At 44.3% G+C, this 15,680-nt stretch overlaps 1 protein-coding gene across 1 annotated transcript in view; it reads right to left on the bottom strand.

The window, feature by feature from the left end:
• MAN1A1 (mannosidase alpha class 1A member 1) overlaps positions 1-12,076 on the bottom strand; it is a 141,362-nt gene extending 129,286 nt beyond the window's left edge. Inside the window, exon 1 of the mRNA XM_059842212.1 lies at positions 11,217-12,076. Coding sequence (XP_059698195.1) covers positions 11,217-11,807 — 591 coding nt within the window. The 5' untranslated portion in view covers positions 11,808-12,076. The remainder of the gene's footprint in view (positions 1-11,216) is intronic.
• Between the last annotated feature and the right edge of the window lie 3,604 nt (positions 12,077-15,680).

Raw genomic sequence — 15,680 nt, 5'->3', positions numbered from 1 at the left:
AACCAGCTTTGGGACAGATGTCCTGGGAGTCCTGGTGAACCCCTGGTTGAACACAAACAAGCAAGGCATCCTTGCAATGATGAAAGTGAATTGTACAGCGGGCTGTGTTAGCATGAGTGCGTGCTAGTGATGGGAAGCAACCAACACTTTCCATGTGACGTTCCTGATGCCTCAAATGGAAGCCCTGTTCCTGGTTTTCAGCTCCCCTGCAACAATTAGAGAGTTTTCTAAAAATTATAGAGAATACAACAACCTATGAAAAGAAGCAGATGAAGCTGGGTATGTTTGGTCTAGAAAACAGGCTTCTTAATGACTTAGGGGATACCCATGCAGAAAAGGTAGCCCAGATCATCTCAGTGTGGCACAAAGAAAGGAGTAAAGGCAGTGTCATCAGTTGCAGCAAGAGAAATTGTATCTAGACACAATAACGATTCGACAATTCCTACAATAAGGGTCTTCAGACAGTGGAATATCTGTCCAGAGGGGCTGCAGAATCTCTCCCTGCAGAGATCTTCCACACTTGAGTGCACAAGACTGAGCAACTCAATTTTATTTTGAAGTCAGCTCTGCTCTATGCAAGAGATCAGGCCTCCAGAGGTCCACTGGCGAGCTTGAATTTCTCTCCTTCTCAACAACAAAATTCTATGCTAAGCAGAAGTCTGGGAAAAAGAACAAATAGGACTACAGTGTGCATAAACACAGACCAACTGAGTCTCCATAATGCCTACAGATGATAAGGCTGCATATGAAAACTGTTTCCGTGAAGTCTGAAAACTTTCTTAGAGGACATCTACTTTCTGCAATATTTAGATTTATATAATAAAAAATAACTTGAGCAAAGCTGATTATTGAAACAAGGATTTCTTTGTTTCATCCTAATGTTCTGGATTTTGCTTGTAGCATATGTATAATTATACTTTCAATTTGAAATATTTCAATATGACAATTTGTAAAACAAAACAATTCCTATGCCTTTAACTTTTTTCAAGGTGTTTTTTCAGACCACACAGAGCTTGTCTGTAGCTGAGAATGCAGGAAACCGCATTCTCAGCTACAGACAACAGACCAATTGCACAACAGATTCCACTCTTATGTAAAACATACATGTGGAGAGAGATATGAATATATCTCTATCAATACATTACTTTTTTTTTTTTAGAAACTGCATGAAGAGATGTATATGCTTTTCTCCAGAAAGATAATTTCTTTGAAGTGCCCTTCTTGATCTGTGATGTCACTTTACCCCTTGACACGATCACACACCTTTCTATTTCAGTCAGTCTGGGTTCAGTGCCACACTTACTCTAGAGATTTACAGAATAAGACATAAAAATATCAGACAATTTGCAGCTGGTCATAGTTTTTCCCATGGTGATTCTTCAGACAATCTCACCGGAACAGAGAAAGCAGCATGCAGTTTTGAAGTGGTGTAACTTTTTAAATGAGTAACATGCATAACTCTGCTACTCTCTAAGTGGTAATTAGTTTTCTGTTGCTTGATGGGGGTGGGGGAAAGCAATACATCACTGCAAATGATTAACATCTATTTCTCTTCTTTAAGCTTTAAAGAATTTAGTATCATTACCTAAGTCCAACTCAGAATTTCAAGTGCAATTCTTAAAATCACAGATGGGTGGAGAACTGCAACCACAGTAGCAAGCAACAGATTTCCCCACAGCCAGCAGTATGGGCAAAGCTTTATCAGCAGTACCACCATTCACTGCACCAACAGATGTCAGTGCTCAAAGGCAGCGAGGAAAGCGCGAGCGGAGTTAAAGACTGGATCTGCATCTGCATATGTCTATCACTGAATAGTAAAATTACTATCTCCTTAAGCACTACACTTTGAGAGCAAAATGGGGTTTTTTTTAGCTTGATATTCTTTTACACTAGCTACTTCCTATTTCCTTGGAAGAAAGCAGTCCCTGAACAAAAGAAATTTCAAAAGGCAAAGATTCATATTAAGCAGGGAACTAAGTGAAAGAAAAATATGCAGATACTTTTACAAAATAGTCTTACAGTGGTCTGAACACTAATTAAAGAAACAAGCCACACTGATCTAATGTAATTTTACTGTTTTAAAAAGCAGTCACTGACTTTTAATAAATAATTGAAAAAGAGGGTTTATGTTGCCAAGCAATATGATCACCCCTACACAAGTGAGATGATGTAAAATTCTGGGAAGAAAGTATCAGACATTCTTTCTTTTTTACTTTATTCATATGAAAAACACATTGTACTGCCTCTACCCTAAATTGTCAGCATTATATATATTCATATGGGAAGTGCAAAGCTGCATACTTTTCCATTAAAACTGCAACTTCTGTTTCTACCCAGTATCAGAGAAAGAAGCTGATTCTTCTGTAAGTATTTTTGCGATGCACACAAAGTCTTATAACAGCCAGATGTTCCACAGTCATCAGCTCATTCATTGCACAGAATCTTTTCGGTCCTTTGCACAGTATTGCCTACCATCTCTTCTGATTTCCACCTATCTTCTTATCTGATTAGAGATTTGCCCTTAAAAGTGTGCTCAAGTTTCACATAAGTAAGAGTCCACTCACTTACTGTATTCTTAAAACAAGTTTAAAACCAAGTCTTGCAGCTTCCAAGAAGGAGTAGGAAGACAAATGAAAATAGATTTTACACTTGTAGTTACCCTTGCCTAAGAGACCACATATCTCAGTGTTCCCACAAGGACTGTGAATGTTTAATTTTAACAGTTATAAGAATGTAACAGCAGGTTATGTGCTCATCCAATCTGTTTGAAGAGCTTTTAAAATCAGAGGCATCAAAATGAGCAATACCTGTATCTTCATAAATACCAGCTATAAAATCCAACCAGCCTACCATGGAGAGTTATAGCAAGTTGTCATATTATTTCATGCAAGCCTTTCTTGGTTACAACACAGTTCAAACGGAAGATTTCAAGATGTAAGAAAGGCAAACTAGGAGTTTTACTACTCTATATGCCTTCCTTCCTAACAGTACTGGAGCACAGCACTCAAGTGTTGCTTCAAAAGTTTACAAAGCTAATGATCTAAACACAGAACCGGGGAGTCTCAGGCTTAACCTGTCCCTGCAATAAAACAATGCATTTAGCAGCAGTTTAGAAGTAAAGCAAAGCTGCTCATGTGCAATCATGAATCACACTCAAAGCTCAGGTTTAAACTGACCCTAATGAATTGACATACCCGTGCTGGAGACCTGGGAGTGAAGACAGCCTTTACCCAGCACAGAGCAACAGCCCCTGGTTTAGTGGGGAATGACCAAACAGGAACCAACGTTCTGCTCTGAAACCTGGCACACTGTGCAACCCTGTGTGAATCAATGGACTGCTCTCAGCCCCAGAAAAGCACCCAAGTGCTTCCCCTCAACAGCAAAGCCTTCTGGACTCTGCAGGCAGGGCTGCCAAGCACTGCGAGACCACTGCGGCTCAACCACAAGTCTGTAAAAGGTTTCATTTCATCTGGTTCGGGGAAGCACAAGCTTCATTACTCACCAATTATGTTTTCATAACAGACTTGCAGACACGATTAAAAAGAGTCATGGAAAACAGCAAAACAGAAGATGCCTCTCAAAAGTGTATACACAATCTTTATGTCACATGCTTTAAAAAGCCCAAACAACTCAGTGAAAAAAGAAAAACAACAAAAAGCAAACAACTGAATACTGTTGTGGATAAAGAAGATTTTCACACAAAAGAAACCGGTATATTGAGCATCTGGTATATTTCCCATATTGCTTAATTCACAGTCCCTCATCCCCCCCAGTTATTTCCCTCACTTGTAAAATCACAGCTCTTCTATAAATAACTTAGGAGGAGACCACAAAATCCTTCAAAACTGAATGTCTAAAACCTGCTTTACACAGAGACACATCTGAATACTTGAGTTTGTTACCACAAAGACACACAACCAGCATGTCTCATCATCTCTGTACCACCTCAGGTGGCAATTTATTGTCAGACTAAGTGCTGCACTATTAAGACAGAGTGAACACTGAATCAAAGCCACTTTCCTGAAGTATTACTCTTAATGTGCCAAATGAGTTAGGAAGACAAATTTGTTATTTGTAAATAAAGGAAATACTTATCAAGATAGTATCTTTAAGATGAAAACCACAGAAATTTCCTCTTATGCTGGCTCCCCAAGCTAGAAAACACCCCAACCTAACCAAAGAGGAAGTTAACACACAGCAAGCCTTAGAGCAGTGTGTTTCAGACAACTCTAAGAAAAGGTCTGTCCATCCAACAGTCACACAGGTCCTTCTGCAAGGACATTAATTACTTTCCACAAAAAGAGCTACCTTCTGCCTCTCCGTGACTTCCTTCTCATAAATCCTGTGCTTTCATTAACATTCAAAGAAGATATCAAAGCTTGGCTGTCTACCACTCTTATTTGCTCCCTGAATGAGATAAGACCTTTTTTGGTCTTAACAGTAGATTTTAATAAACAGGTGGAATTTTTTCTGCTTCAGTTTGTCTGCAGCACAGAACTACAGCCTTAGGCAACTGTACTCACTAACATTATGATTTAGTCTGTTTCTTTATATTAATTGGCTGCCATAGGCTGCTACACTAGCATTAAATACAAAATCATCACCATGAGAACGTAACTTCTGCTGAAGTACAGGAGATATTCCATTTTAAGCTTTATCTCACATGTTTACATCACCTTATTAAGTTCTCATAAAGAGTCCTGTGTGTCTGGAATTTACATTTTGCCTTTATAGAAAGATAAAGAATTAATCATGTGCTTGTTTTTGTTTCTGTGTTGGGTTTTCTTTTTTGTGAAAACCAGATGTTTTCCACCCAGCATTTAAAGCCTTTTCATTTTCCCCACAATTCTGAGGATCTGGTTATAAAGCACATTCAGTTACTTTTGATAAATTTACCTGTTGACAATACAGACCAAGTCTGAAGATAGGAAAATTAAATATTATTCTTAGCACACAGAAAACAGGTGCAAGGCTGTAAAAACATGAGCTAGCAATTGAGAACACACCCTATTCCCAGGTGCACACAGATATGCACACAGTCATACAGTGAAACACCCCTCCAACTCATGATCCCAGTTCAAATCCAATATCATTTAACTGAAGGGAGGCTATGAGGTTCTCACTGAAAATCCCCAAACAAACAAAACAAAACAAAAAAAACCAAACAAGGCAGCACCTGAAACAACTCACCTGTTGTTGGAAGGATCAATGTCCTTCCCTAAAAAGACCCTAGGGTGTCTTATCAGGAAGAACATTAATTTGGCAAATATATACTCTATTTCATATTTTGGGGACATAAAGATACCTCAGACCATTCTCCTCCACTTTCCTCTCCTTTCAAATGCAGTGGCTTAGTGGGGGTCCACTGCATCCACTGTGCTCAGACCTCCACTAAACCATTTCAGCTCCCTACCCCCCAGGCCACAAACCCAACTAAAGCAAGAGTAGCTTCACATCTGGTTGGCAAGTTGAGCTGGCTCTCCATAGGTTCTGCCAAGTGAGTCACTGAATCATACTCAGTAACACAGCTGAAGCTTTTCTGCATCCTGTAGTGCCATTAAACCCTAAGCAAGCACTTTAACTTATTGTTTTGAGACATTTTGGATATCATAAGGCAACCCTGGTTACCTCCAGCTTAACATCATCTTTTTGATTCCCATCTTTAGGCACTTTATTCACCTCCTCAGTGACTTTTATAAAACCATAAAAAAACCAAAACTAAACAACACACACAGTATTTATCAGGAAGGAAAGCACTACCAAATGCTCAAAAAGAAATAGCAAATATAAAAATACTGAAGATGACAAGTAAATAAACAAAACTTTGGGTGAGAAAAAAACAAGATTAATTTTAACTTCAACAAACTTAATGAGAACTATATCATGTCAGCATTAAGGTCACAAGACACTTCAGGAAAACTTCTTTCGAAATGCATTGATTGCATCATCAGCATGTTGGCAGGAATCACCACACTGCTTACTCATTACATGTCAACTCTTTTCCTTTCACTGAATCATGTTCTTAAAGAAATGTACCATCAGGGAATGTGGTTTTTCTGTTTGAAACTCAAACCAACCAATACTTAAACTGCTGCATTTTAACTGTTTCCTCTCCTATAAAGGTCCTCACAAGTAAAAGCACTCTCAATTTTGGTCTACAGCAGCTAGGGCTTCAGTAATTCCTGTTTCTGTATTTCCTGTCTCCTTTTCTATTATGAGAAGAGGGGTTGGGAGGTAAACCTTCTGAAAGGAAATGCTTCATTCTGCTAAAGATGATTAGATAGAACCTTTGCTCTGCAAAAGCCTTATTGCAGAGATTCAGTTTTAATGGAGAACTTAGGCAAGAAGAACAGACACCATGTGCTAAGACACAGCAACTCAAAGAGATTTCATACCTTTCATCCACCTGTTCCCTCACCACAGCCAAAACCAGCACCAAGTCAACCCTTTCATTAACACCTTTGACTCACCAACCTGACAGAAAGTTTAGCAGAAATCCATCCTGTTTCTTTTCTTTTTCTTTTTTTTTTTTCTGACAGTTTTTAGCTGACTTACCGAGCTGTAGCAGCTTATGGAGGGATGCAGGGACAGTCACAGAAAGCAGATAGTGGGAGAAGGCAATCAAAAGTGGTATGAAGAGACTTGTCCTCTTCTTCCAATAGCAAGAAGTATTAGTGAGCTCACTTTGTCATGTAAACACCCTCATAAGGAAATAAAACTCCATCCAGCTGGCACTGGACCTTCCTCAGCAGTAGCACCAGGACACCTGGCAGTAGGAAAGCAACTGGTGGAAGCATACAAGAAGACAGAAGGGGTCAGCTGCCCTTCCACAGCAGTGAGTGACCATCCTTAATGTCGCCATCACTCCTTGTTAATGAAGAGATCTGATTATGCCCAAGTATTTCACGCCAAGCACATATTAGATCTCTGATCAGTGCTTTATTTCCACGCTCACAAGCTTTCTTTCCTCAAGATATTGATGAACATCCCTGGGACATTACTGAGACTTCCATCTAAACTGCATAAAAGCCACCATAGAAAATCAACACTGAGGACTTAAAAAGCTTCAGAATTCACACTGCAAATGCCACCTCAATTCATTTCTTTACAGAAAGACAGGGAGGGAAGCTGCAGAGTCTGTTTTGCTGACTTGCAACTACTGCCCTGTAGAGCTCAATGGACTGGCGGTCAAATTCCTCTCTGCAGGACTTGTACTACATGACTGCAACAGCTGAGAGCTGTGCAAGTACTTGGAGCAGTGCATGACCATGCTCTTTAGACATTGATTCCAGTTTACCAGGGAGGCTTTTATCCTGAAAACATGTCCAAACAGCTCTGATCAATAACATGAACAGCTTCCAAGCTAGTTACCTTGTACAAGAACAGCACAGCTGCATTAGTATGGTGCTCCACCAACACCAAGAGCTTGCTGTTCAGCAGGATTAATTAGTCTGGGCAGAGCACCGCACTAATGTGATTATATAGCTTCTAGTACCTGAGCTAGCTCACTCATTGTTTCTATTCTTTTGCTGTAAAATAAAAAGAGCTTAGGTTTTGCTGGTTTCTTAACACCTAAATAATTCCAGCACCATTTTTTTTCCTTGCAAGAGAGAGGAATGAGACTTGGAGAAGACTCAAAATCAGATTTTTCTAATTAAAAGAATGCATCTCCTGCCTTCATAGCCTCTCTCCATTATTATCATCCTCTTCTAATAATTTCTTTTGCTCATATCAACTACCTATGCACCTGCAAGTCTTCCCTTGACATCAAGAATAATGATGTCCAGCCATAACCAACAGTGACAAAAACAGAGGCTGGAAGATACTGCACTTGAGTGGAATGGAATCACCATTGCCTTCCACTCCTTTTTTCCAGGTAGGGAACAGATGCCACAGGAGGCACTTGCCACAGGCATACCAGGGACCCAGACCTTGCTCCAAGCCATGGGAGCACTGGAGGAACTGACTGGAGACGCAAGTTGCGGCAAATTGCAAGTGTGCTGGTATGCTCAAAGTGTGCTTCATTGCTCGAGCCTCCGTGAGGCATCCTGCATGAGGACAACACCCAGGACAGGCAGCATGAGGCTATGCAGTAAAAAAATCAGCAGCCACAAGCAACTGACAGCAGTTGAACAGGAAGTAGTGGGGAAAGCCCCACTGCTGGCAGTGCTGCTCTTTCCTCTGAGTTTGCCTGTAACACATCAACAGAAGAGAAACAAAGGATGAGCACAGCACCCAGCAGCATCGCTGGTCTCTGGCTCACATCCCTTCCCTACACACAGCCAGGCCCCAGAGGGGTAACACAGTGGGGCAGACCTAGAGAGTAACCATAAGAAGTGATAGCAACAGGATCTCTACTTCTTCATGTTTCCACAAGTATTTTACTTGCTCAAAAGCATCTAGCATTTCTCTTTCTTTTTGGTAATATCAAGTTAGTTTAAATACTAAGAGAGGTTCAAGAACCTTTATATTTCCTTCTTGGCTTAAGTTTCACCCTGTTCAGTTTTTTTTTCTAATATAACAGAGCAAGCTGTAGAAAAAGTGGTTAAGATTTCTAGAACAAAACTTGGCTAAGAAATGCCATAAAGTCACAGCATTTCATTGCTTTGTGATTCCAAGTGATATTGTACTGGCTGGACTTCTAAACACACATGTCAACTTAAAATTTAAAACAGTAAATGGACAAAGCATCTCTAAGGTATCTCCCCTCTCAGCTTTATGCCAGCATGTTGGCAGGATGGAGCCCTTCCAAAACAGAAAAGCAGGGAAAAACAACTTATTTTTTGGCATTCTTTACCTTTAAAGTAACTTGCTTCCTTAAGTAAAAAGTATTGCCAAGACTAGTTTCAAATTTTGAGTTCTAGATATAGGACATAAATCATACAATGCAGATGCGAATTCCAGGCTCAAAAGATTATGAAAGCAGAGAGGTTTTTATGTTTGCATCTCCAGCATGTAACCACTGGGCGCAAAGAGAAGAACTTGAAGGGATAATTCTGGTTTCTGTGCATTTACAGTAGAGTACAAAAGTTCATACTTAAAAAAGATACAATTTAAAAGTATTTAAAGTTTTAAAACTAAGCTAAAAAGACTGCAGATTAGAAATCCATCTTGACACTAAGGTAACATTATAAAAAAGGGGACTAAAGCTTGCAAAAAGACAAAGAGAAAAGCACCAAAAAAGCCAACACATGAAACAATGTGAAGCAAGTTAGCACAGAACAGAAACACTGTTTTATTGTTAAAGGAAAAAACATATTCTTCAAAAAAGACCAAAAAATCAAACCAGGCAAAGTACTGCAAAAATGCTAAAAGCAAGTCAGGAACCAAGATGTTAAGATCACATAGTGATTTAGGAGGAAAAGAAACTCCCAGAAACAACACTTAGTATTGAGAACTTAAACTAAGGTATGAAGGAAAGCAGAGATCTGGAAACAAAGTGCAGTTTCTGTGTCATCTCCTATGCTTAAACAGCCAAAACTCTGGTTTGGGGAAGCTACTGTGAAACTGATGCTCTGTGTGGTAGTGGAGGAGAAAGAGGATGGAAAGGAAAGGGAGGCAGAAATTGAAGAGATATTGGCCATATGTTTGTAAGTACACATACACATGCATATCCACATGTAACAAAAGGCAACTCTGACCAGCTGGCACACAGTGGGACCAGCAGGACAGCAGTTTGTTTAAGTGTTATCTTCCTCCTCCTGTTTAGTTACTTGTTGCAGTCTTCCGTACCACAGAATCATGTACATCAGGTCTGGAGCCTCATTACTTCTAAATACTTCTCCATGGCAATGTCACATAGCTGGAAAAAGAGTTTGCTGGTATTTCTAACTTTCCATATGCCTCAGGGAGGCTGCATGACTAAACCAGGAGACAACATACTCTCTGCACTTTTCAAGATGTGGTCTGTACTGTGTACTCCTAAGAGTTTCTCCCTTCAAAATACCTTTGCATTGGTACATGCTGCTTATGACTTAAAACTATGCTACACAATTTTCTGAAATAGTTAAAGTGACACAAGGACTCCAGAGCACAGAACACAACTTCATATTTGTGAGAGCTTATTACATGATGCTCCGTGTGATATCACAGCTCACTTTTCAGAGCATTCTCTTCTGTACAAACATACAATAAAGATAAATAATTTTAACTAAGCCTAACCAGTTTTCACAAGCACTGAAATACTCTGTAGTAAGTCTCTTGCCTCATTTCTATCACCACAGAACATGAAATATACACTGCTAATTAAGTCATAAACCCTAATCTCCGCAGGCAGCTGAAATTGTCAGTTCGATAAATAAACCAGCCAGCACTGATGGGAAGTTGAACTGTATTACCAAGGAAATTCTTCATCTGCTGGAGGACCCTGTCAAGCTCTGCCCACGACAGCATTACCTAGACACAGTTTGGAGAATTTTTGTAAGGAAGGATTTAAACCGGTACCTGAACCAACCGAGCAGCAGGATCGAAAAAAAAGCGGTTTAAGGAATTCATCAAAGCACACACATCTCTGACGCTTTACGGCTGAAATCTAAATGGACTGTATTTCGCCAAATGCCCTCAACTCTAGACAGCCGGTACCGCTGAACAGTGAACCGCACGAACCCGAGTCAGACCGCGACACCTCTGGAGCGCCGCACCGCACCTGCACCCCGCACTCCGGACAGCCCCGGGCAGCTCCTCTGCCAGGAGTGCGGCACGGGCAGGGAGCCGTGCCCCGCTGCCTCCCGCACCGCGCGGAGGCATCGGTCGCCCACTGGCCGAGCCCGGGACGTCCCATGGGGAGCGCAGGCGGACCCGCGCCGCTATTACACCCCGGCGTCGCCGTCCCTAACCCTTGGCGCCCCGCGAAGAGATCCCTAGCCTGCTAGCCCTCGCGGGGCTTTGCTTTCTTCCCGGGTTTCGGTGCAACAGCTGGGGGAACCCGGCAACGTCGGGAGGGAGGGAGGCGCAGGTGGCACGAAGCCGGCAGCGCGGGCCCGCAAGCGGGAACGCACCGCGGGCTGCGAGGATGCAACCGCGGGCGACGCCGCCGACCTGCGCTGCGGCAACCGAGGGACAGCCGGCCAGAGAGACCCTCTTACCGCAAGGAAAAGGCGGCAGGAAGGGGCAGGGGTCTCCCAACACCGCCGCCAGACCCGGCAGAGACCTGTTGCCCCGTGCGGGAGTGTCGAGGCGCATTCCCCGGAGCGGAACCGACAGCCGCCACCACCCACCTCTTTGATTTTCTCCCTCCTCTGCCTGACGTCGGGGTCGGCGGGCTCCTGCCCCACGGCGCCGACGGGCTGGCGGAAAAGGCGCTGGGGCAGCCCGAGGGCACCCGCCTCCTTCCTGCCGCGGGCATCCTGCAGAAGTTTCTCCTTGTCCTGGCGGATGTCTCTGCGGATCTCCTCGGGCAGCTTCTGCAGCGTCTCCTTGGCCTCCCGCAGAGCCCGCTCGTGGTCCGCGCGGATCCGCTCCAGGCTGCCCGCCCCGCCCGCGGCCGCCGCCGCCGCCGGGCCGCCTCCGGGCTGTGGAGGGGCGCGGGGCTGCCCGCCGGGCGGCGGCGGCGGCGGCTGCAGGGCGGCCGAGTGGAAGAAGACGCCGCTGAGAAGCTTGGAGGAGTCGGGCAGGAAAAAGATGGCCCCGAAGCAGAGGGTGATGAAGGCGCTGAACACCAGCAGCAGCACGAACTTCTCCGTCAGCCGGAACGCGCCGGGGCCCGCCGCCTTCCTGCCCCCGCCGCCCGCGCCGCTGCCCGCGGGGCCGCCCAGCGTCCCCGGCCCCGCCGCGCTACCGAAGAGCGGCAGCAAGCTGGCGGCGGGCATGACCCCCGCGCTGCCTCAGCGCCGCGCTGCGCGCCCCGCCGCCGCCGCGAAGGGACCGCACCGCTCCGGACGGCTCGGCTCCGCCGCCCCCTCTCCGCCTCGGCAGCACAAAGTTTCCCCGGGCGGACGCGGCAACTTTTCCCTTCCCCGCGGCCGCGCTCCCTCTGCTCCCCCGCCGGCAGCGCTCGGCAGCGTCTGCGGGGCGGGCGCTGTCAGCTCCAGCCCATGCTGCCGCCGGGCCGCCGCCGCCGCGGGTGCCGCTCCCCGCTCCGCCCGCGCGGAACTGCCGGGCAGCCGGGGGCGGGGCGGGCCGGGGCGGGGCCGCCGCCGGCCCAATGGCGGGGGGGGCGGGGCGCGGGCGCTGCCGGACCGCGGGTCCCGGGGCTCAGCCCGGGATGCGCTTCCCTGGGCGCCGCCGGAGCCCCGCGGCCGGAGGGGAGCGGCGGCGGCGGGGCGCGCCCGCTTCGGCCCCGTGGGCGGCGGCGGCCCGGGCCGGGCGGGTGCGCGGCACCGGCAGATGCCGGCGGCGCGCCCTCGCGCACCCACGTGCACGCTGGTGCGCGCACACACGCGCGCGTGTACGCCCACACGGGCGCGCGTGCACAGGCGCGCACACACACTCACTGGGGGCGCGCGCTGGGCCGGGGGCGGCGCGAGGGGAGCGGGGGGCCCGGCGGGGCCGGGAACAACTCCCGAGCCGCCGGTTAGGACAAGCCCTTATCTGTTCTTTGCAAGAAAAGCAGGACTTAATTTTATTTATTGGGTTTTTTTTTCTGTAGGTAAAAGTGCACCTTGCCCAAGGAAGCAGGGCATATATCTGTGCAATGTGAAAATTTTTCACTTTTCATCTACTCTGGTACTAATGAAAAGACCATCGTGTGCTGGCACAAGGAAATACCGTGTTTGATAGTGGATCAAGTTACTGCATCATCAAGCATGAAGTGAGAGGGAAAATTAAAAAAAAAAAAAAGATACCGATTTATTAAGCAAGCATGTGAGAAGAATAAAATGTTGTATCACTTTAACAGAAAAAGGGAACCCAGCCAACATCGAGCGGTTTATCTCCAACTCTTTTGGAACATACTCAGAGTCTACCTAGAGTTTCACAGCAGTTCAGCACTATAATCTTAAACATTTCCCCCAAAAGGTTAACCACACAGTCAGAAAGAAAACAGCGAGATATGCTGGTCCCAGAAGTTAGGATGCTGAGGTTGGTTTGTTTGCGTATTTGCATGGCTTTATTTTGCAAGGGATAAAAAAAACAAAACAAAACGACGGTAGAGGGAAGTCTGTGCTTTAAGCAAGGGCAGGGAGAAGGCATTGTGTAAGCCTTAAAGACATGATTTTGAAAATGGGCTTGGCATGGATCTAATTCTGCTCCCAGTGGAATTAAGGGGAGTTTTACCATTGACTTAATAGGAATAAAGCAAGGCTGCTGCCCAGTGCTTTTCCAAATCCCTTTCTTTAGAAGTTAGAATATGTAACAGATTAATTAAAAACAGGTTCAGAGAAGACAATTATATAGAGTTATATAGAAATGGTAGAGCGAGTTCTGCAAATTTCCCCTAAGTATATAAGAGAATGCTTCTGTAAAATTTCAGGATTAACAACATGAAACTGAAGGATCGATCAGGGGCCCAACTTCATATTCAGTGAGATCAGTAATTCAATTTCATTTCTATTCTGGTTTTCTTTTAACTCCTATTTTTTCCTGAGTTGCATTTTCCCACATTTAGATGTGAAACTATTGCTCAAACTAAACAATGAGCACTCTGACTTTGACACACATTTCCCAGAAATGTTTAACGTAGCCTAATAGCTGTGCCAAGACAAAATTGTTTAGGGTTGAAGAAATCAGACTGCTTGGAAAAGGAGATAAGAATCCATGGTGATTTTGGTTTTGTTTTTGGTTGTTTTTTTTTTTTAAGCAACATTTAAGGTAGCAAATATGGGGTTTAGCTGTTGAAAGACAGTTGAGTAATAAAAAAGCTTCCTAAATGGTGAAATACCACTCTCAGCTTCAGCAAGCATATTCTGCTTCAGTCACTGCGTATGTGGGTGTGCAATATTTCTCACAGATTGCCCTCAAAACTCATCACTACTTATATGATAATATTTGGAGGCAGAAGTTATTGCTGGAAGAAATGCCTTCCTTCAGTATTCTGAAGTCATTCCTTAGGTTGCCATATTTCTATAGCACTTTATGAACAGATGCAGGAGTAGAAGATACTATCACATGGGGTTCTGCTCCTGTGTCTCCTAAAATGAGATACACATCAGCCTTTTGCCTCCTTTAGGTGTTCATCCTCAGTGCCAGGGGCCAAGTGGGGAGTCATGCCGGGGGTTTCACTACCATGCTCATCACTGTCTTTGGGACATCCTGAGCATGAGGGAAGCAGCAACGAGGATTTTCTATGCAAAGATGGAAATTGTGAAATTCTCAAGCCTTTGTGATGAGATGATCATTCCTCCCTCTCTGAGCAGGATGCAAAATTGTGTATGCAGAGTGTTCCTGTTGTTAGCACTTAATGTTACAGTTACCAGTAAGGTCATGTGGGAACTATTCAGTGGGACTGTTGAAGCATGTAAAGTTACTGGCATACAGAGCTGTTCACTACATGAGGGCAATAGAGACTGAAAGACAAAAGAGCTGCTTCAACCCAACCCTGATATACAAGTTCCTCCGGCTTTTTGTCACTTTTTTGCTTCGGGCACAAGGTATTCCAAGGACCATGAAAATACAAGGAGTAGCTCAGAGAAAAATCCTTTGATTCCAAGTGGCAAAATGAAGGGCTGTACAATGCTTATTTTCAACTGACTGTGCCCAACAGGCAGCTTGGATAAAAAGTTAAATCAAGTTCATAGGCACTTAAAGAGTGTCAATAAATCCAAATAAAATACAAACAAGAGGAGCTTGGTGTTTGCAGCAATCCAGAGACAGCAGTGGAAAGCCCACCTGCCTGTACCAGGACTTGCATTGGAAAAACCTCTTTGAATACAACTCTGTCAGCACATCCACCTAGTGGATATTGAACTGCCTGCTACTTTGGGCTGGGTATTTTTTTGCTAGTCAAGCTGCATTACTTCCTGGATGACATCAGCTAAAACGGGGAAAAACCAAGTCTTTAGGCAGTTGTTTTGCTATGCTGAGTCCTACCCAGCTTGGTTATACCAACAAAACACTGGACTGTTTCCCTCCCATGGAGGGAAATACTGCTTCCGTGGATTCAGCTGCAGAATCAGGAATAATTTTCCAGCAATCATGCACAGGTCAAGCATTTATAGAAAGGTAGAACTGATACATCAGAGGTGGTGAGAGGGAGATTTGCATATAAGGAACAAGACTCTTCTCTGTATTAAATGTTCTGAATGGGGAAATGTGTTACACATTGACAGAAAGGCCTGGAAAAAACCCAAACTCTTATCATAATATTTTCTTCTTTTTTTTTTTTTTTTTTTTTTTTAATCTACTTATACCTAATTTGTCATGGTTCCAGCTTTAGATCTTGTCTAGTGATACTAGGGATAAGAAATTAGCCAGCTTGGTCTGAAAGCTACATGCCACAGATAAGAAGAGAATTAACAGTTGTCCCACTTCTGGGCCCATTCAGCTGAGGCAGAGATACCTACTGATGCATCTTCTTGGATAGTGAGTTTGTCACAATGCCACTCCCTTGCAAGAGGTTCCCAGTGTTACCTTCTGGTTTAGACTACTGTAAAAACACATTGGCAGCTTCCTTTTGAAATGAAATACTTTAACACAGCTTTCAGAGATACTTTTAATATGTTTGCCTTTGGGAATGTGACTCATAAACCCAATTTAGACATCCAGCTCTTCATAGATTAAGTAACGTGGCACAGATGTAGGGTTCC

Source organism: Haemorhous mexicanus, chromosome 3, assembly GCF_027477595.1.
Source record: "Haemorhous mexicanus isolate bHaeMex1 chromosome 3, bHaeMex1.pri, whole genome shotgun sequence".
NCBI classification, from domain to species: Eukaryota; Metazoa; Chordata; class Aves; order Passeriformes; family Fringillidae; genus Haemorhous; species Haemorhous mexicanus.
The sequence above is the reverse complement of the archived record's forward strand: the minus strand, read 5'-3'. Positions and strand labels throughout refer to the sequence as shown.